Source organism: Bombina bombina, chromosome 4 (genome assembly GCF_027579735.1).
Source record: "Bombina bombina isolate aBomBom1 chromosome 4, aBomBom1.pri, whole genome shotgun sequence".
Classification (NCBI taxonomy): Eukaryota; Metazoa; Chordata; class Amphibia; order Anura; family Bombinatoridae; genus Bombina; species Bombina bombina.
The window spans coordinates 979,909,125-979,932,766 of record NC_069502.1 but is presented as its reverse complement, the minus strand read 5'-3'; the positions used below and the strand labels follow the sequence as shown (position 1 = coordinate 979,932,766).

The 23,642-nt window shown below is 40.6% G+C and overlaps 1 protein-coding gene across 1 annotated transcript in view; it reads left to right on the top strand.

Annotated features, from left to right (window-relative positions):
* Window positions 1-23,642, top strand: part of EFEMP1 (EGF containing fibulin extracellular matrix protein 1) — a 143,524-nt gene that overhangs the window by 26,864 nt on the left and 93,018 nt on the right. The window contains exons 3-4 of the mRNA XM_053712027.1: window positions 6,520-6,568; window positions 6,662-6,946. Of these exons, the coding sequence (XP_053568002.1) occupies window positions 6,520-6,568; window positions 6,662-6,946 (334 nt within the window). The remainder of the gene's footprint in view (window positions 1-6,519; window positions 6,569-6,661; window positions 6,947-23,642) is intronic.

The following is a 23,642-nucleotide window of genomic DNA, read 5'->3' as shown; positions in this document are numbered from 1 at the left end:
GATCGCCGATACGGCGGCCTCAAGGAGGAGGCAGGTCTGGGTCGCCTCCCCGAGCGCGGGTGGAAAGAGAGCGGGACAGGAGCAGGCACGGCAGGGGACGTTCTCCTGCCAGACAAGACGACGCACGTAGGAGACTGGACATCAGCGGAGGTCCTGAAGGCGAAAGGAGAGAGCAGAGGAGGGAACAAGGGACGGAGTCGACACAAATCCCAGTGACGGTGCAGCAGCCTACAGGTGAGGGTACGTCTGGGGGTGCGCCAGGAGTGACTGTGGTGGAGAGTGGTGAGAGAGGCATGATATTAGCAGGTCTGAAGGGGTTACTGGCGGCATTGGAGAAGCCTAGCAGTGGGGGTGTTCCTGTTGCGGCAGCATGGGTGGCCCCTGGTTCGGGGACGCAGGGTGTAGTGACGTCGGGAGTAGGGGCAGGGACGCAGGGAGTTGTAGGGCCGGTAGCGGCAACGCAGAGTAGCAAGGTTGCGGTAGCAGGTGAGTCACCGGCTACGAGTAAGGAAGTGGTTAGAGTTCCAGAAGGGGCGCTTAGGAGGCCTTGTTTATGCTCGGTGGGCCCGTTGGGTATCCATCTCACGGCCGAGTTGCGGGAAAAGATAGGGAAGAGGGAATTTGTGGAGATATTCTCCCTGTTGCCCTTGGAGCATGTGTTAGAGGTTAAGGAAGATGAGAAGGAGAAAGGGAAAAAGGAGGAGGAGGAAAGAAAGAAAAGGTGGAGGAAGTTGCCCAAGACATTTGCGAATTGGTCTAGGGCCTTTCGGATCTTAGCTAGTGTTTTTTGTGAAAAGTTCCCCGATCAGGGGGCTTCCCTTTTTTGCTATTATGAAGAAATAGCTAGTGCCTTTGGGACCTATGGGGGAATGGCCTGGTGGAGGTATGATGAGGGATTCAGGCAGCGAATGGCAGTTCGTCCAGAGATGCGGTGGGACGATAGGGATATGGGGATTTGGTTAGAAATGATGACCCCATTGCTGGGGGCTCGTTCCTTTCGGAATTCGGGACAGTCGGGGAGCGTCCCTGGAGCCAGTGCAGGAACTGGAGCAGCTATCCGTAAAGGGCTGTGTTTCCAGTTTAATGAAGGGCAATGTAAGTTTGGATCCTCGTGTAAATACAAGCACGAGTGTTCGGTGTGTGGAGGGATCCATTCCGGGGCGAAATGTTTCCGAAAGAGTAGAATGGGTAACAGACCAGGGGAAATGGGTGTACCGGGCTCGGACGCCGGTGAAAGTAAAAAAGATGGTCCCGTGGCTCGAGGCGTACGCCAATGAGCGGGGGCACGTTGGGGACGCAGAATTGCTCTTAACGGGATTTAGTTCTGGATTTTTGATTCCTTTTAAGGAGCAAGAGGGGCCGTCCTTCAAGGGAAATTTAAAGTCAGCAAGGGAATTTCCGGATGTGGTGAGGGAGAAGTTGGGGAAAGAAATCAAACTGGGTAGGATGGCGGGCCCATTCAGGCTACCTCCTTTCCCGGAACTAAGGGTGCCTCCTTTGGGGGTGGTACCTAAGAAGACCCTGGGGCAATTCCGGATGATACATCATTTATCTTACCCACAGGGTATATCAGTGAATGATGGCATTGACCCGGAATTGGTATCTGTGACAAGGCAATCTCGGTAGTGAGGAAGGCGGGCCGGGGAGCCCTGTTGGCGAAGGCGGATGTTGAATCCGCTTTCAGACTATTGCCTGTTCACCCGAGGTCCCATCACCTCTTGGGGAGCAAATTTGAGGATCGGTTTTATGTCGACCTTTGCCTCCCGATGGGCTGTTCAATTTCCTGTTCATATTTTGAGAGGTTCAGCTCGTTCGTGGAGTGGGTGGTGAAGAGGAGGTCGGGGAAGGTCTCAGTAGTGCATTACTTGGACGATTTCCTCTTTGTGGGCCCGGTTGGGTCCGGTATATGTGAGCTCCTTGTAGGGGTTTTTGGTGAGGTGGCCCAGGAGTTCGGTATTTCGATTTCAGAAGAAAAATCGGAGGGCCCGGCTACGATCCTGAGTTTTCTGGGGATTGAGATTGATTCGGTCAGAATGGAATGCAGACTCCCGGAGGACAAAGTCCGGGATCTGCGGGAGGTGATTGACGGGGTCCTGAGCAGGAAGAAAGTCTTACTTAAGGAACTGCAATCGCTGTTGGGGAAGTTAAATTTTGCTGGTCGGATCATTCCCATTGGGCGAATGTTCTGTCGCAGATTGTCTCTGGCTACAGCTGGTGTCTCTAATCCAAAATTTCACATACGCATATCGGCAGATATGAAGGAGGATTTGAAGATTTGGAAAATCTTTTTGGAGGACTTTAATGGAGTTTTGTTGATCCAGGAGGTCGGTTGGTCGGACGACCAATTGTGTTTGTTTACAGATGCGTCGGGTGCTCATGGATTTGGGGCTTTCCTGAATGGTAGGTGGTGTGCGGGGGCCTGGCCGGAGGTCTGGGTGGAATGGGGGTTGACAAGGAATTTGACATTTCTGGAGTTGTTCCCATTGGTGGTAGCGTTGAGAATTTGGCCTGAACACCTCAGGGACAAAAGGGTTTGTTTCCACTCTGACAATTTGGGGGTGGTATGGGCAATTAATCGCTTGACAGCAAATTCTCCGGCCGTGATCCGTTTACTAAGGGCATTTGTGTTGGAATGCTTGAGGTGTAATGTATCATGGAGGGCGGTACATGTCCCTGGACGTCTTAATGTAATTGCTGATTCTTTATCCCGGTTTCAGTGGGATCGATTTCGAGAGGTGGCTCCAGGGGCGGATATGGAAGGCCGGGAGTGCCCAGAGGATCTTTGGCAGCTTGGCTGCCAGGAACATTGAGTCTGGTACAAGGGGCTTTAGCTCCTAACACATGGAGGGCTTACGTCCGAGTGTGGAAATTGTGGAGGCATAGGATGGAACAGGATTATCAAGACGGTACTGTGGAGGAGGGGATGAGAACTTTGGTGGAGTGGATAAAATGCTGGGGGAGAGAAGGGCTGTCGCCCTCAGAAATACGGAGAAGGATGGCGGCTTTGGCGTTCCTGTTCAAACTGTTGGGGCAGGTAGATTTGACAAAAATCTTTGTGGTACGGATGGCGGTGAGGAGTCTGTGTAAGAGGAAGTCGCGGGCGGATGGTAGGCGGCCGCTAACATTTGCCATATTGGAAGGTGTGATTGAGAGGCTGGGGGGGATTTGTTCCTCAGGTTACGAGGAAAAATTATTCAAGATGGCATGTGTGCTGGCTTTTTTTGGAGCATTTAGGGTATCGGAGCTGATGGGGAGGAATCGGGGGGACTTGGGAGGCTTGGCAAGGCAGGACGTGGTGTTGAAGGGAGATGTGGTGGAGCTTTGGTTGAGAAAGTCCAAGATGGATCAGGAGGGGAGAGGTGCTATGGTTGTGCTGCGGGAGATTGGGGGCCGTTGCTGTACGGTTGGGTCGGTTCTGGAATTTTTTGAGGTATCTCATAATTCATCGGGTCCATTGTTGGTTCACAGTGATGGAATGCCGTTATCTAGGTATCAGTTTGTGGCGGTGGTGCGTAAGGCATTAGTGGCAATGGGGTTGAGAGGGGAAGACTTTAGTTCCCATTCATTTCGGATCGGGGCAGCGACGGAAGCAGCATCCTTAGGTTTGGATGGGGGGGTGATCAGAAAGATTGGCAGATGGAGGTCTGAAAGGTTTCAAGGGTACGTGAGGCCAGGGTTGGTGGTGCAGCCGGGGGTTTATTGACAAGTGAAAATTTTTGCTTTATTTGACAGGGCCGGTGTCTTGCTGGATCTTAGGGCACTCCTACATATTTTGGGCGAGGAAATCGGCAGCTGTTAAGGACAATGGGTTGCAGTTGGGTTTCTCCAGGGACCAGGTGCATTTAGGCTGGTTGGGGGTCCGAGGTATGAAGTGGGCCCAAGTGGTCGGGAAGGTATCAGAGTATGCAAGGGTTTTTTACCCCCCCCAGCTGTTGGTCCTCCATGTGGGAGGGAATGACTTAGGGTGTATGCCTCAGAAAGATTTGCTGTGGGAAATGAAGAGTGGGATAGATAGGTTGTTATCACTGTTCCCAGGTATGTTTTTGGTGTGGTCAGAAATTGAGAGCAGGGTGGTGTGCCGGTCAGCTTGGGACACCAGGAAATTGTAAGCATCCAGGAGGAAGGTAAATAGGACGATCAGAGGGTATGTTAGGAAGTTAGGAAGCTGGGTGGAGTGAGCATTAGACATGTGGAATTTGAAGGGGAGTCGGGCAAGTGTTTCTATTTGAAAGATGGGGTTCATTTGAATGAAGTTGGTCTGCACCTATTTAATTTCACTGTTAAGGAGGGGATCAAAAAGGCCTTAGCCCTGGGTGGCGGTAGTCGCTGAATGCGAGTGGTGGCGGGGTGCTTGCTGTGATCTGTTGAGGCTTACGCCTGATAGATAGTGGCTGGTACTTCTGTCGGTAAGAGAAAGTGGAAAGTGATGGTGGACGCCCCGCCCCTGAAAAGGGGTGGGGGCTTATGGAGAGGTTAAAAGCAAGCACTGGGTGGATTGTAAGATAAGAGGTTGTAATGTTGATAAAGTTTAACTTGTGTTGTTGATTTAATAAACAGGCTGCGGCCTTTTCTTCCCCATAAAGTTGGTTGTGTCTTATTGTGAATGGATCGAGTGGACTCAGAAATGGGGGGTCAAGGCTAGCCCGGCGGACGCATGGAGAGAGGGCTATTTGACCCCCACTTTATGGGAGCGATGGTAGGCTCCGCTGTGGGGGTGGAGAGTGATGGGAGGAGATAAATACTCCTCCCCTGCTGAGAGCTGTCAGTGCAGAGTTGTGAGCAGCACGGAAGGGGGAAGTTTTCCCGCCCTCCCTCCCCAGGAATGGAAACTAGGTTGGTTGTCGCAGCTACGGCGGGGTGCTTGCTGTGATCTGTTGAGGCTTACGCCTGATAGATAGTGGCTGGTACTTCTGTCGGTAAGAGAAAGTGGAAAGTGATGGTGGACGCCCCGCCCCTGAAAAGGGGTGGGGGCTTATGGAGAGGTTAAAAGCAAGCACTGGGTGGATTGTAAGATAAGAGGTTGTAATGTTGGTAAAGTTTAACTTGTGTTGTTGATTTAATAAACAGGCTGCGGCCTTTACTTCCCCATAAAGTTGGTTGTGTCTTATTGTGAATGGATCGAGTGGACTCAGAAATGGGGGGTCAAGCTTTAAAACAGCAATATTATAAAGTATCCCAGACGCAGGCTAAGAAAGAGAGAAGGTTTGAGGTTGCTTTAGGTATGTGACATATTTTATTTATTTTAGAACAAAATATTACTTTTTTGTGAGCATGATAAGCTGAAAGTGATATGTTTGCTTTATCATACTCTTGTAATATTGCTAATACAATTTACAGCACATTCATTTCATTTATATGAATTTGAAAATGATGGAATATTGGAAAATATGTTTTGTTTTTGTATTGTATGATTGTAAAATATGATATTCTTTCTATATCTATCTATCTATCTATCTATCTATCTATCTCTCTATTTATAGGTGTGTATGTGTATAAAAAAACAACATAACGTAATATAACAATACCTACAACCCATTTAAACAAAACAACAACGTACAACATATGGGTCAATATATAGAAATAAAATAGGTCATTTAAAGAACTCTACTCCCTTAAAGGGACATGAAACCCCAAAAATGTATTTCATGATTCAGATAAAGAATACAATTTTAAACAACTTTACAATTTACTTCTATTATTTAATTTGCTTCCTTCTCTTGTTATCCTTTGCTGAAAGGTTTATCTAGACAAGCTCAGGAGCAGAAGAGAACCTAGGTTCTAGCTGTTGATTGGTGGCTGCATATATATATATATATATATACTGATTGTGATTGGCTCCCCCATGTGTTCAGTTAGAAGCCATTAGTGATAGCTGCTCCTTCAACAAATGATACCAAGAGAATGAAACAGATTAGATAATAGAAGTAAATTTGAAAGTTGTTTAAAACTGTATTCTCTATCTGAATCATGAAAGAATTGTTTTGGGTTTCATGTCCCTTTAAGTGCAATGAATGTTAAAAGTTACTCATAGCTAACATCTGTTTCCCAGGCCTGGATATTTTTGAACAACATAATTTAGTCATCAATATGCTTCATAAAATGACCAATTGTGAGGTCAATCAAAATCCTTTAGAAAAGTCTATCATGTGATTTATGGACAAAAAAATATCTATAGACTTGAAAGGTGAATATTATAGAAACATCTTTAGGTAAACTCTTGTAAAGAATTGTAATTGACCCTGTATTATGTGTAAGTTTATAAATTTCACTACACTCCAGTGCACACCTATGTGCCCACACGCAGTAGCATCTTCTTCAGATACCTTCAGTGTAACCTAGGTTCCATAATGGCAGCACCCATGATTAGAGGGAGGTGTAAGAAATGTGTTTATTGTTTAGTATCCCTTTAAAAATATATATTATTCTTGTATGATTTTAGTGGCCAGTATTCATTTTTACCTTCTTTTTATTTTATGGTATGTCCTGGAGTAATTAGTGTCTTATGTTCTTACTTTATAGCAATGCACTGATGGTTATGAGTGGGACCCACTACGACAACAATGCAAAGGTAAATACAGTGCTGAGTTCATGCTTTTGTTGTTTGCACTTTTTTAACTTTTTTTTTTTTACAAACTGAAACCTATATTGTTCTTAATAACAGATATTGATGAATGTGAACTTGTGCCGGATGCATGTAAGGGTGGAATGAAATGTGTTAACCACTATGGAGGATACTTGTGTTTACCAAGAACAGCACAAATACTAGTGAATAACGGGCAAGAAGATACTCCAGTCTCACAGCCATCTGGATCTCAACCTACAAATGGACAAAATTACTTTGAAGAGACACCCAGTCGTCCTGATCCTCCAAGAGTGGTTCCAAATGCACCTCAGCAAATACAGTGTGCAGCTGGCTTTGAGCCGACTGCACAAAATATGTGCCAAGGTAAGCAAAATTTCAACTTATATTTAAAAATGTATGCCTGAGGGATAGACATAGGAATTTGTCAAGGTATGCTGTATAACAAAGGCATAATCATTTCATAACTGTGCTACGCACATGATTATCCGGTTCTCAATACAAAAAAAGATTATATATATATATTACTATCAACCAATACTATCAATACTGTATACATAGAACATTTAGTGTTGCTTTTTTTTTGTAAAAAAAAAAAAATGTGTTTCCAAAGTGTGATTATTTCATGTATATACATTTAAATCAATCATGATGTGCACAATTATGTGGGACTCTACTGAGTACTGGCTGACAGGGACAACTTCTACTGAATAAAAAGGTTTATTCAGCAAAGGAACATCTGTTTTTAAAAAAGCAAAGCTCTGTAATACTTTTTGTATTCTTTTAGTTAGAACAGACAGAATAATTAAGTATCATGTCCATTTAACATTATTTGCAGATGTTTCCCTGATCTCAGGCATGCACAGTTAAAATATGAATTTAGCATATTAGATATTATTGTGAAATAATATATTGAATGTGAGAAGTAAATGCTGCTAACTTGTCCCAAACCTTGAGTAATACAGGCCCATTTATCAAAGGGCTTGCAGACCTGATCCGACACTGCGGATCAGGTCCGCAAGACCTCGCTAAATGCGGAGAGCAATACGCTCTCCGCATTTAACATTGCACCAGCAGCTCACAAGAGCTGCTGGTGCAACGCCACCCCCTGCTGACTCGCGGCCAATTGGCCGCCAGCAGGGGGTGTCAATCAACCCGATCGTATTCCATCGGGTTGATTTCCGGCGATTCCTGTCCGCCTGCTCTGAGCAGGCGGACAGGGTTATGGAGAAGCGGTCTTTAGACCGCTGCTTCATAAGTTGTGTTTCTGGCGAGTCTGAAGACTCGCCAGAAACACGGCCCTTCAAGCTCCGTACGGAGCTTGATAAATGGGCCTGATGGAGTCCATAATAATACTTAAAATGGATTATTAAGTCAAAGAACTCTTTAGAAACTATAAATACAACCAATTATGGGGTCAATCACAATCATTTAAAACAATGATCCCCATAGATTCTAATAAATTTGTCCCATCTCTGACCTCTTGATATACCAATGAAATATACTGTAGATATGAGTTTCTGAGAATCTACTTTTTACTCCACTCTCTGGGTTTTCTTTTGAATGCTTGGGAAGTCAGATGGAAGCCTAGTATACAGAAATTCAAACCCCTCTCAGCTCATTATTCTTTTTTTACTTAAAAGGACATGAAACCCAAATGTTTTCTTTCATGATTTAGAAAGAGCATGCAATTTTAAACAACTTTCTAATTTACTTCTATTATGTAATGTTCCTCATTCTTTTGATATCCTTTGCTGAAAAGCATATCTAGATAGGCTCAGTAGCTGCTGATTGGTGGCTTTACATAGATGCCTTGTGTGATTGGCTCACCCATGTGCACTGTTATTTCTTCAACAAAGGATATTTCAAGAATTAAGCAAATTAGATAATAGAAGTAAATTGGAATACTGTTTAAAATTGTTTTCTCTATCTGAATCATGAAAGAAAAAATGTAGGTTTAATGTCCCTTTACCTGTTCTAGCTTTGTGAAAACACATTATATTCCCCAATTGGAAAAGGATCGCTCCTTTGACCGGCCCCCGATTCATTGGTATAAGGCTATAGTTTTAACTAAAAATGTGATACATTGGGTAAAACTTTATCAATTGTATTACAAGATATTAGTCAGGTGGCATATGGTTCCACAAGTGCTACATAGAATTTTCCCAGATAAATCTAAGAAATGCTGGTGTCAATGCAACTCCGTAAGTTCACCTGAACATATATGGTGGGAGTGCCCTAATGTCCAGTCATTATGGGGATGTGCCTTTAAAATATGTTCCCAATGAGGATGTAATATCAACTTTGACGTTACTACAGCTTTATTAAATCACAATTTAGAGACACTAAGACCTGAAAAGAGATTGCTTGTTATTATAAATAAAAACATTTGCATGTAAATTGGTCATAGCGAGATCCTGGCTAAAAGAGAGATCACCTGCTTGGTCCCAAGTCCAAGACATAATTGACTACATTCGTAAAATGGAGGAATATATTCATAACTCATTTGGCACTATTGACGCATATGTTTTGATTTGTCTACATTGGGAAAAGGCAATGAAATAAACTTTATTTGATTGTACTGTTCTAGACTGAGCAGTTACTATGCTGGGGGGTGGAGATGTGTGGAGAGAGAGATGTTTCTCTTTTTTCCCTTAGCTTATTTTTTCTGTTGGCCATAATTATCTTGACTCCTGTATACAAAGTATAATATATAGATACTGATCTATATCAGTTTGGTTTAACATAAGTTTGGGCTAGAGATGAAAAAAAACTGTTCTAGGGTACAGAATATTCCCGTCTTTTGTATGGATTGCTGTATAATGGTGATGTGATCCATGATGACATAATCACACATGTGCAAGATGGCATTAAACACAAAGACAAAACACCTTGCTGCAGATGCATTTCATCATTGCTCCACACATAGGGAGATTTTATGAATCCTCTTAACCACATAACAACATCAGATCAGACTCCGGGCCCTCCAACTTTGCAGTACGTGGTGTGGGAGAATCCAGCCCATTTGAAAGGGTTCTCCTGCTGCTGCTTTGATTACTATGAATTATTATTGTCTGTTTACCTGAATACGCTGTCTCTTTAAACCCAAAGATCCTGGTCCAATCCTAAAGGTTCCCAGGCCTGAACATTTAGACTTATGTACATTTTACATCTGGTCATTTGGTTTGCAGATTTAGTTGCAATTCGTTTTAGTGTAAACAGAAAAGTTTTATTGAGTTCATGGCCCCTTTTTACAAGTCTTACATTTCATTATTTTATGCAATAAAGATGTTATACATGTGAGGAAATAAACGGCAAACACGTAGATATAGCAAGAGTCACACTTAGGGTTTATTTTATTATTGGGTTAATCAAAACATGCTGTTCACGCTCTTGTAATTATCCACAGATGTATGACATTTTTCTTCCACTCTAGCAGCACTAAATTATGCTTTATGGCCGATGTGTTGATATGGGACCTATTTTAAAAATAATAGTTGACCCAAGGGACCTATAATACTCTTACTGACATCATGCTGAACACTAAAGGTCCTTCTGTTTAGATGCAGTTGTCCACTCCCTTATGAGAATTGCAGGGTTTAAACTTAAATCAAACAAGCAGTGCCTGTTTCCTCTAGAATTCCAAATACGATTAATTTGCGCATTATACTGTAGTTATGTTTTTGTTTAATGCATAAATTTGTTAATGTATAAAACAAAATACTTGTAATGGAAAATTAAGGGTTAACTGTAGGTTATTCTTTAACACACATTAAAAACATTTGTTCAACGGATTTCAGTATATCTTGATAACCAAAAAAGATGCCCTAGGCGGATTTAATCTAAATCATATTAACTGAATACTCTCCAAAATTGTGAAACATGTAGATATCAACTTTTTCAGAAAATAGGCTTTGATATTCATTCATTAGATCCAGATATGCTTAGCAGGTTAGCAATTCATAATAAAAAGCATACATGGTAATACTTTAATAAACATTATCTTTAACAGTATATCCTTAGTACCTTTATCTAATCATTTTAAAGGGATACAAAATGTTACACTCTTTTGCGCTGTGGAAGCATTAAAGGGACATGAAACCCAAAATTTTTCTTTCATTGTTCAGATAGTTAATGCATTTTTAAACAACTTTTTCAATTTACTTCTGCCATCAATTTTGCTTCATTCTCTTGGTATCTTTTAGTGAAGACACAACATTGCACTCCTGGGAGTAGTTGAACACATTTCTACGCCAATGGAAATGGGCATACAAGTTCAGACACCAATCCAGCAGCTAGCTCCAAGCTCCTGAGCCTATCTAGATATGCTTTTCAACAAAGGAAAACAAGAGAGTAAAGCAAATTAGATACTATAAATACATTGGGAAGTAGTTTAAAATGGTATTTTCTATCTGAATCATGAAAGAAACCTTTTGTGTTTTATGTCCCTTTTAAGTACCATCATATTAATTCTGATTTTAATGGGGGTATTTTAATTTTTAAAAGCTAATCGATATCGATATGATGCTTGGGGAGACAGGTCAGATACATATATAAAGAAGATTCCGTTATTTTATGTAACTATATACAGAAACCCTTTTTATTGTTTGGAAACCATGTGCTGAGCTATTCTTTACCATGCACTAATCTTTAACACCTGTATTTTAATTTTGGTCCTAGTTATTTCACACATATTGCAAGTTATTTGAAGGCATTGAACTATTGTCTTTGGTTAACACTTTTAACATAAGAAGATCATTTTCATATAGATGTCAACAAAGCACAGATTCAGCCTTAGGGGCCAATTTATTATTGCCTGGCGGATATGATACGCTGTCCGCATTAAGCATTGCACAAGCAGTTCTGGTGAACTGCTTGTGCAATGCCGCCCCCTGCAGATTTGCTGCCAATCAGCGCTAGAAGGGAGTGTCAATCAACCTGATTGTATAGGATCGGGTTGATCGCTGTCCGCCGCTCAGAGGCGGCGAATACAGTTAAGGAGCTGCGGTCTTAAGACCGCTGCTTCTTAACTCCTGTTTCCGCCGAGCCTGAAACAGGGTGAGATGGCCAGATTTGGGGCTTGTTAAATTGGCCCCTCTGGCTTAAACATGTTTAAGGTAGACATGTGCATGGCGAAAAAATTCGGTTCGGTTTCGATCGATTCGGATTTTTTCGAATTTCGGTTCGGATTGATTCGAATTCGGAAAAATTCAAATCAATTCGGTTCGGATTCGTTTTGGATTCATTCAGATTAGAATAAATTCAGCTGGATTCGGTTCGGTTCGGAAATTCAGAATTTCGGTAAGTGTTAGGTGGGATGTGCTGTGTATTAGACTAGTATTATGCACTGTATATTAGGTATAACCCATAGCAGAGTGATATAACCTAATATACTGTACAATACTAGTGTAATCCATGGCCATCCGAATCTACCGAATAAATCCGAATAAATCCGAACTAATTCGGATTTATTCGGTAGATTCGGCACTATTTTAATTCGGAAATTCAAATCGATCCGAATCCTGAATTTACCAAATTCGGCCGAATTTTCGAATCGATCCAAAACGAATCGCACATTTCTAGTTTAAGGGACATTAAGTCAAAGTTAAACTTGGTTCTGATAGAGCAGTAACCTTCTGTATGTTGTTGTGTTGGTATCTTTCATTACAAAGTATACCTAGTCAGGCTCAGGAGCAGTAACACACTACTGTGAACTAGCTGGTGCTTGGGGACTACACACATATGCCTCTTGTCATTGGCTCTCTAGCAGGGGTGCAATTCAGCCAGTTCTCACTCGTTTTTAGAGCCTGTACCTACATTTTTGAAAGGTTAAAGGTTTTGTATTATAGAGAGGTTAAATAACCTATTACTAAATTTCAGAATCTCACCACTGCTCACCAGATAATTCAGCTAGCTCACAGTAGTGCATTCCTTGTCTGGAGATGATTTTATCTACCCCGTTTAATTCTTTTGCAGGTTAAACACATAGATGTTGAGCAAAAGTCTTTAGAAAAGCTTATCAAAATATTTATTTACTACAATCCATTTAGACTTTAATGGAGTTTTTCTGTTGATATCATTAGATAAACCTTTCTAAAGGATTGTGATTGACCCCATAATTAGCAATTAGGGCATTAATGGGACTAAAAACAGGCACAGATATTTTAAGGATGAGCAGCCCTCTTCCACCCACTTTTGTTATTTAACCATACCCCAAAACTGGCAAGTATAATGTACTAGTTTGATTTACAAAAATGTTTAAGGCTAGATTACGAGTGGATCGCAAAATTGCGCTTTCGCACGCAAGTAATACCGCTGCATGCAAATTAAAAGTTAAGCACAATGCAAACACAATTTCGCATTCGCATTGCATGGAAGCTTTGCTTTCATGAGAGTGCACTTCCATAGCCTCCAATGGGAGCCTCGTTCTGATGCAGATAGACACCGCACGGAACCTAGCGCAGCAAAGGGGGTAAGTCGCGCAGCGTTGGGCAGCATATTTAAAATATATATGTAAATTAATATATACATATATAGTTATTTGTTTATATGTGTATATACACATATTAACACATAGATATACAGTATATGTATATAAGCATATACATATATATTTACAGTTTAAACACAGTCCCCATAGACTGTTATGTAAAGGCACTCTACCCCACATACCCTCACTTAACCCCTTTTAACTGCTTCTTGCAGTTGTTTAAAAAAAATAAAGATGCTCATAATTTTTATTTTAAAAAAATGAACAGTACAGTTTAATTTGTGGGACATTTATTTAATTAACTAGAGCTTGCAGTAGCATTAACCAGCCACTTGCAACGGCTGGTTATTTAATGTGCGCCTGTAAACAGGCAACTTTCACCCTTTATGGGTGCACATTGAAATAGCGCTTCTCTTGTAATCTAGCCCTTAACATTTGTAACATCTTTTTGTAACTGTATTTTGTAAATTAGTAAAAAAAAAAAAAAAAAAGTGAAATGTAAATGTAATAAAAAAAGAAAGCTATTGAAGTTCACATTTAAATCAAGAAAAGCCGCTTATTGCTCATCAATCTGTGTAGTTAGAGTTACTCAAAATAACAAGCACTTGCATCATGTATAACTAATAATGGTGGCAACTGGGCAGGTCTAAGGCAACAAGCCATAGCTGGCCCAGTCCCACCGGGCAAAAGTCAAACACCACTCCAGTTTAATTTAAAATATTTAATTACCTTTTGCTAATGGAAGTATATTGGAAATGTGTGGGGGGGGTTTTAAATGCATACTTTATTTAAAACAGATTTGTTTGTTAAAGCTACAGACCACAATACTTTATTGCATCCACAAATAATTTTTAAGAGTGTTCCAAAGTCACAACTTATGCGATTAGACAGACTTGTCTCTGATCCTGAGACGAAGAAGAAAATATCTAATCAAATGAAAGAGAAATTCATAAAAATATAATATAATAGACAGGAGCTTCAGACTATTGAAAATGAGATAAATAATCACACTAATACATCTAGGGAAGTAGGGCCTACTAGAATGACCTTTGTGAGCACCTATTATACTATGAGTAACATAAATTTTGGGATTATTAAAAATAATTGTTTTTTGTTGATCCTGAGGCGAAGAAGAAAATATCTAATCAAATGAAAGAGAAATTCATAAAACTATAATATAATAGACAGGAGCTTCAGACTATTGAAAATTAGATAAATAATCACACTAATACATCTAGGGAAGTAGGGCCTACTAGAATGACCTTTGTGAGCACCTATTATACTATGAGTAACATAAATTTTGGGATTATTAAAAATAATTGTTTTTTGTTGATCCTGAGGCGAAGAAGAAAATATCTAATCACATGAAAGAGAAATTCATAAAAATATAATATAATAGACAGGAGCTTCAGACTATTGAAAATGAGATAAATAATCACACTAATACATCTAGGGAAGTAGGGCCTACTAGAATGACCTTTGTGAGCACCTATTATACTATGAGTAACATACATTTTGGGATTATTAAAAATAATTGTTTTTTGTTAAAAGATACATGTCCTGAGATACAGGAGTTTAGGGACCTCCCTAGGGCTTCTTATTGAAAGGGGAACACTATAGGTAGAAGGTTGGTACATGCCCTATATACAAATTCTCATGCTGCTCAAAATCAACCTTTTTTGGGACACCTAAACATGGTAATTTGCCATGTTTAGATTGTGCCCAATGTAATAGTGTTATCAAAGGAGGTGTTATTTCCCACCCTTACACTGGGGAAATTTTTTTAATTCCTGGGTACTACACTTGTGGGCTACTTTACGAAGGTGAGACTACCCAAAAAATAAAAGATCGGATTTGTCAACACAAATCCACCATAAAAAATAAAGCTACAGCTGACCAGCCAGTACTGGCATATTTTATATAAATGGGTCATCAAGCAAATTAGCTTAGGTTCATAGTTATAGATAGTGTGAGACAAAAACCATGAGGGGGAGGTAGACCTAAGGATTGTTATACAAAGAAGTCAAGTGGATCTGGAAATCAAATTCCATGACCCCCAAAGGTCTAAATAGGAACTTCAATTTACTCCCATTCATTTAAATAAAAATATACAATTCTGTAATATTAATTAGGTATCTCTTGTTAAGCCCTTTTCCTGATGTGGACAAAGAATGGTGGCTCCTCTTACTCTTCTATGTTTTCAATTGGGTGCTCAATACATCTTATAGGAAGGGGGGCTTAAGCTTTGTAGTGATAAATGATTAGTAGGATATGATGTCATGTTGTGCACGCCCCTTAAGCTGGGATGATTGGCCACCCATTTTAGAGATTTGTAATAAATGCTTGTACTTTAACATATGTGGTTAGCTTGAAAAAGGGTCAAGAACCCCCGAAACATTGCTCTTGTGCTAATTAAGGTTATCCTTTTGAGTGCTACCTTGTTCTGCTTCCTAATACAAATAAGTTCACTACTGAGAGATTAAAGATTGTGAATTTAAGTCCATAAACTACTCCTTAAAGGGTCGTGAAACCCAAGTTTTTCTTTCATCATTCAGAGAGAGCATGCAATTTTAAACAAGTTTCTCATTTACTTCAATTACCAAATTGTCATCATTCTCTTGATATTTTTTGTTGAAAAGCATGAATATAAGCCCAGAGGCATGCATGTGTCTGGAGCACTATATGGCAGCAGTTTTGCAAGAATGTTATCCATATCCTGCCATGTAGTGCTCCAGACACCTACCTAGATATCTCTTCAGCAGAGAATACAATAGAAACTAAGCAAATTTAATAATAGAATTAAACTGAAAACTTTTTCAAAATGGAATGCTTTGAAACATAAAAGAAAAATTTTGGGTTTCACATCTGTATTGTTCTTGTGTAGTCTCTCAAATTAGTGTCTTACCAAGGAATAACTCAGAGAACACAGAGCTGCATCTAGTCACTAAGGCCTAGATTTAGAGTTCGGCGGTAAAAGGGCTGTTAACGCTCCGCGGGTTTTTTTCTGGCCGCACCATAAATTTAACTCTGGTATCGAGAGTTCAAACAAATGCTGCGTTAGGCTCCAAAAAAGGAGCGTAGAGCATTTTTACCGCAAATGCAACTCTCGATACCAGAGCTGCTTACGGACGCGGCCGGCATCAAAAACGTGCTCGTGCACGATTCTCCCATAGGAAACAATGGGGCTGTTTGAGCTGAAAAAAAACCTAACACCTGCAAAAAAGCAGCGTTCAGCTCCTAACGCAGCCCCATTGTTTCCTATGGGGAAACACTTCCTACGTCTGCACCTAACACTCTAACATGTACCCCGAGTCTAAACACCCCTAGCCTTACACTTATTAACCCCTAATCTGCCGCCCACGCTATCGCTGACCCCTGCATTACACTTTTAACCCCTAATCTGCCGCTCCGTAAAACGCCGCCACCTACGTTATCCCTATGTACCTCTAATCTGCTGCCCTAACATCGCCGACCCCTATGTTATATTTATTAACCCCTAATCTGCCCCCCACAACGTCGCCGACACCTACCTACACTTATTAACCCCTAATCTGCCGAGCGGACCTGAGCGCTACTATAATAAAGTTATTAACCCCTAATCCGCCTCACTAACCCTATCATAAATAGTATTAACCCCTAATCTGCCCTCCCTAACATCGCCGACACCTACCTTCAATTATTAACCCCTAAACTTCCGATCGGAGCTCACCGCTATTCTAATAAATGGATTAACCCCTAAAGCTAAGTCTAACCCTAACACTAACACCCCCCTAAGTTAAATATAATTTTTATCTAACGAAATAAATTAACTCTTATTAAATAACTTATTCCTATTTAAAGCTAAATACTTACCTGTAAAATAAATCCTAATATAGCTACAATATAAATTATAATTATATTATAGCTATTTTAGGATTAATATTTATTTTACAGGCAACTTTGTAATTATTTTAACCAGGTACAATAGCTATTAAATAGTTAAGAACTATTTAATAGTTACCTAGTTAAAATAATAACAAATTTACCTGTAAAATAAATCCTAACCTAAGTTATAATTAAACCTAACACTACCCTATCAATAAAATAATTAAATAAACTACCTACAATTACCTACAATTAACCTAACACTACACTATCAATAAATAAATTAAACACAATTGCTACAAATAAATACAATTAAATAAACTAGCTAAAGTACAAAAAATAAAAAAGAACTAAGTTACAGAAAATAAAAAAATATTTACAAACATAAGAAAAATATTACAACAATTTTAAACTAATTACACCTACTCTAAGCCCCCTAATAAAATAACAAAGCCCCCCAAAATAAAAAATTCCCTACCCTATTCTAAATTAAAAAAGTTACAAGCTCTTTTACCTTACCAGCCCTGAACAGGGCCCTTTGCGGGGCATGCCCCAAGAATTTCAGCTCTTTTGCCTGTAAAAGAATAAATACAATACCCCCCCCCCCAACATTACAACCCACCACCCACATACCCCTAATCTAACCCAAACCCCCCTTAAATAAACCTAACACTAAGCCCCTGAAGATCTTCCTACCTTGTCTTCACCATCCAGGTATCACCGATCCGTCCTGGCTCCAAGATCTTCATCCAACCCAAGCGGGGGTTGGCGATCCATAATCCGGTGCTCCAAAGTCTTCCTCCTATCCGGCAAGAAGAGGACATCCGGACCGGCAAACATCTTCTCCAAGCGGCATCTTCGATCTTCTTCCATCCGGTGCGGAGAGGGTCCATCTTGAAGCAGGCGACGCGGATCCATCCTCTTCTTCCGATGTCTCCCGACTAATGACGGTTCCTTTAAGGGACGTCATCCAAGATGGCGTCCCTCGAATTCCGATTGGCTGATAGGATTCTATCAGCCAATCGGAATTAAGGTAGGAATTTTCTGATTGGCTGATGGAATCAGCCAATCAGAATCAAGTTCAATCCGATTGGCTGATCCCATCAGCCAATCAGATTGAGCTCGCATTCTATTGGCTGATCGGAACAGCCAATCAGAAAATTCCTACCTTAATTCCGATTGGCTGATAGAATCCTATCAGCCAATCGGAATTCGAGGGACGCCATCTTGGATGACGTCCCTTAAAGGAACCGTCATTAGTCGGGAGACATCGGAAGAAGAGGATGGATCCGCGTCGCCTGCTTCAAGATGGACCCTCTCCGCACCGGATGGAAGAAGATCGAAGATGCCGCTTGGAGAAGATGTTTGCCGGTCCGGATGTCCTCTTCTTGCCGGATAGGAGGAAGACTTTGGAGCACCGGATTATGGATCGCCAACCCCCGCTTGGGTTGGATGAAGATCTTGGAGCCAGGACGGATCGGTGATACCTGGATGGTGAAGACAAGGTAGGAAGATCTTCAGGGGCTTAGTGTTAGGTTTATTTAAGGGGGGTTTGGGTTAGATTAGGGGTATGTGGGTGGTGGGTTGTAATGTTGGGGGGGGGGGTATTGTATTTATTCTTTTACAGGCAAAAGAGCTGAAATTCTTGGGGCATGCCCCGCAAAGGGCCCTGTTCAGGGCTGGTAAGGTAAAAGAGCTTGTAACTTTTTTAATTTAGAATAGGGTAGGGAATTTTTTATTTTGGGGGGCTTTGTTATTTTATTAGGGGGCTTAGAGTAGGTGTAATTAGTTTAAAATTGTGTAATATTTTTCTTATGTTTGTAAATATTTTTTTATTTTCTGTAACTTAGTTCTTTTTTATTTTTTGTACTTTAGCTAGTTTATTTAATTGTATTTATTTGTAGCAATTGTGTTTAATTTATTTATTGATAGTGTAGTGTTAGGTTAATTGTAGGTAATTGTAGGTAGTTTATTTAATTATTTTATTGATAGGGTAGTGTTAGGTTTAATTATAACTTAGGTTAGGATTTATTTTACAGGTAAATTTGTTATTATTTTAACTAGGTAACTATTAAATAGTTCTTAACTATTTAATAGCTATTGTACCTGGTTAAAATAATTACAAAGTTGCCTGTAAAATAAATATTAATCCTAAAATAGCTATAATATAATTATAATTTATATTGTAGCTATATTAGGATTTATTTTACAGGTAAGTATTTAGCTTTAAATAGGAATAAGTTATTTAATAAGAGTTAATTTATTTCGTTAGATAAAAATTATATTTAACTTAGGGGGGTGTTAGTGTTAGGGTTAGACTTAGCTTTAGGGGTTAATCCATTTATTAGAATAGCGGTGAGCTCCGATCGGAAGTTTAGGGGTTAATAATTGAAGGTAGGTGTCGGCGATGTTAGGGAGGGCAGATTAGGGGTTAATACTATTTATGATAGGGTTAGTGAGGCGGATTAGGGGTTAATAACTTTATTATAGTAGCGCTCAGGTCCGCTCGGCAGATTAGGGGTTAATAAGTGTAGGTAGGTGTCGGCGACGTTGTGGGGGGCAGATTAGGGGTTAATAAATATAACATAGGGGTCGGCGATGTTAGGGCAGCAGATTAGAGGTACATAGGGATAACGTAGGTGGCGGCGTTTTACGGAGCGGCAGATTAGGGGTTAAAAGTGTAATGCAGGGGTCAGCGATAGCGTGGGCGGCAGATTAGGGGTTAATAAATATAATATAGGGGTCGGCGGTGTTAGGGGCAGCAGATTAGGGGTACATAGGGATAACGTAGGTGGCGGCGATTTGCGGTCGGAAGATTAGGGGTTAATTATTGTAAGTAGCTGGCGGCGACGTTGTGGGGGGCAGGTTAGGGGTGAATAAATATAATACAGGGGTCGGCGGGGTTAGGGGCAGCAGATTAGGGGTACATAAATATAACGTAGGTGGCGGTCGGCAGATTAGGGGTTAAAAATTTTAATCGAGTGGCGGCGGTGTGGGGGGACCTCGGTTTAGGGGTACATAGGTAGTTTATGGGTGTTAGTGTACTTTAGGGTACAGTAGTTAAGAGCTTTATGAACCGGCGTTAGCCAGAAAGCTCTTAACTCCTGCTATTTTCAGGCGGCTGGAATCTTGTCGTTAGAGCTCTAACGCTCACTGCAGAAACGACTCTAAATACCGGCGTTAGAAAGATCCCATTGAAAAGATAGGCTACGCAAATGGCGTAGGGGGATCTGCGGTATGGAAAAGTCGCGGCTGAAAAGTGAGCGTTAGACCCTTTAATCACTGACTCCAAATACCAGCGGGCGCCCAAAACCAGCGTTAGGAGCCTCTAACGCTGGTTTTGACGGCTACCGCCGAACTCTAAATCTAGGCCTAACTGTTTATTATCCTAACTGAACTTGTTACCATATATGGTAGAAACACCAACAGCCAATCAACATTCTGTATGCAAATTGACAAACACATCACATGACATGTTAATAACATTACAACATCCCTTTAATATATCTAATCTAAGATGTTTGCTTTTCTAGTTTTTTTTACAGACTAGTTAGTACATATATACTTAGCTACAAAAAGGTAGTAGAAACAAATACTTAAAGTCATTTAAAACATCAGTGGGTAATAGAGTCATGTTGATAAAGATTAAAGTATTATATATATATATATATATATATATATATATATATATATATATATATATATATATACAGTATATACTGATTGAAATGGGATACTAGATATGCTTTTATGTCTCTTGTCACTTTTAAAACTTTTTTTTTTCATTTTCAAAGCTTTATTGAAAATATTATTAAACAAAAGAAAGCATGGCATAAATGTATACATAATAATACATATCGGACAGGCGTACACTCATCTGTCATTATTTGCAGATTTAAAAGGACAGTCTACACCAGAATTTGTATTGTATAAAAAGATAGATAATCCCTTTATTACCCATTTCCCAGTTTTGCATAACCAACACTGTTCTATTAATACACTTTTTACCTCTGTGATTACCTTATATCTAAGCCTCTGCAGACTGCCCCCTTATTTTAGTTCTTTTGACAGACGTGCATTTTAGCCAATCAGTACTAACTCCTAGGTAACTCCACGGGTGTGAGCACAGTGTTTATCTATATGGCACACATTAACTAATGCTCTCTAGTTGTGAAAAACTGTCAAAATGCATTCAGATAAGAGGTGGCCTTCAAAGACTAAGAAATAAGCAAACGAGCCTACTTCAACTATGAATACCAAGAGAACAAAGCAAAATTGATAATAAAAGTAAATTGGAAAGTTGTTTAAAATGATATGCCCTATCTGAATCATTAAAGTTTATTTTTCACTAGACTGTCCCTTTAAAAATAATATTGTGGGGCGGAGCCTGGAGGAGCTAAGGAATGGAAGTGTAGGTGAAGAGCTCCGTGCAGAATATAGGGCATTTTAGCTAACAGAGTGATGTAGGAGGTAAGAGAATCAACAAAAGGGGAGCCATAAACAAGGAGCAACATCTGCAGTAATTTTAAGAGAGACGCAACCCCTCGGATATAAAAAGCCTCACAGTGGGGGTTAGTGCACCAGCGGCTCAGACGCCATTACTACAGCCCACGTGGCACCGCTTGTAACACGGCTTTCAGAGAGAGAGCGCCCAGCTGAACGGAGGTGGCCGGAGGGGAAATCAGAGGGGACATAACAGTCTGCTGCTTCAATGTAAGAGGGGGAGAGCAGTAAAGGGAGAACGGAGGATTGAGAAGGACCGGCTCCTGCAGCTCCTAAGAACCGGAACAGGTACATATGTAGGGCCGGATTGTTATAACTAAATAGACTGGGGGATCCAGATGACTTGCCTATAGAGAGCCTAGTGGGTAAACGATAAAGGGACATGCCTGCATAAACTATAAGGGGCCTTGCAAGATAGAAGGACAATGATCCTGAATGCCCATAGCAGATAGGAAGGCTCATATGCTGTGCAAAAGATCAGGCCACGTGGGGAGTCATTTCTTTATCTTATTCATATAAATGCAATAAGTCCTGACCTCTGCTCCTCCTCAGCCACATGTCAGTAGCTATGACACTGATTTATGGATAGTGAAGCTGGGAAGAAACATAGAAACCATGACTGGAAAAGCTGTCAGTTGAAATATGCAGCGCTTCAGATTTAAAAGTTTATTCTGAAATGAAGGGGCTGACAGTTTAATTATGCAAATAAGAAGAGTCCACGCAGATAATATAGCTCCGGATAGTTAATAGAGATTGTATGGTAACTCATACATTATACTTCATACAAGACACAACTGATCTTTAGAGACTTCACTGTGCTCTTTTAATACCAAGCAGCACAATATATAGAGGAAGATTTTTTGTGACATACTGGCCTCTTAAAATATATCATATACTGGAAGGTGCTTGAGGAATTACTATCTACATCCTTGGCAAGCATAAAGATCCTGACACTCTGACTATAGCTGGACAATCTGTTCTCCTGAAAATTAAAATTTCCATACTGCGCACCACATCTGACAAGGGGACAGGGGCAGGCTAAGATAGCTGCCAGGAAAAATTCTAAAACGCCTTCACTACATAAACAATCTACAGCTAACCTCTTCTTCAAACCTTTGAAAGGAGATAAATTATCTGACACTCAAACGCAAGATTCAGATGACGAAGGGGAGGTAGAGGAAGGTAATAAGGAAAAATTGGAGGACTCAAGGCCCTTAACCAAAGCAGACTTGGATCATCTGGTTTCCAAACAGGACATTAATGTCAATTTTGAGAGACTGCTAGAAAAAATGGAAACTTTGCAAAACTCTGTAACTAACAGCATAACAGGATTAAAACAAGAGATAGTTGACTTGGGATCACGAGTAAACTCCTTAGAGGAAAATGGTGACTCAATGGTAGAAGATTTGAACGCAGTAACGGATAAAGTTACTTCCCAACAATCAGAAATAGAAGATATTTATGATAAACTAGAAGATCTGGAGAATCGCAGCCGAAGATCTAATCTCCGATTAAAAGGAGTCCCAGAATCAATAGGCCCTAAAGAACTGAATACATATTTGCTCAATCTCTTCCGGAGCATTACTGGGTCAGGAGGAGATGATAGTTTTCAAATGGAAAGGGCACATAGGGCACTGCGGCCTAAACCTAAGGGGGAAGAACCCCCCAGGGATGTTGTCATCAAGATGCTGCGCTTTAAGAAGCGGGAAGAAATTCTGGCAGCGGCAAGGAAGAATCCCACCTTTAAGTACCAGGGGAACATCATTCAGTTTTTTCAGGATCTCTGTCTGAGGACCCTACAAAGAAGAAGCTCCCTAAGACCGCTGACTTCCTTGTTGAGGAAAAATCAAGTTCCATATAGATGGGGCTTCCCGTTTGCTCTCCACATAACGTGGGAAAACAGGACATTCTCTATCAAGAATCCTCGGGAGATCCCAGAAATCTGCCGTAGGATGAAGATGGACCCCCCAGCTTTACTGCAGCAAGAAGCTACTTCTAATCAGCCTAATCAGGGAGGAAACCCTCGCCAAAAGCAATGGGCTAAGATACCAGAGAAGAAGTGGAAGACCTGATCATAATGAAGTTTGCAGGAGGGTTTTTTTTTTTTCTCTTTTGCTGAGAGATGAGGGAATTTTTTTTTTCTTCCTTCTTTCTTCCCTCTCTATGAACTCAATTCGGCTGAAGCAGAGGAGCTAGCTCTGAACT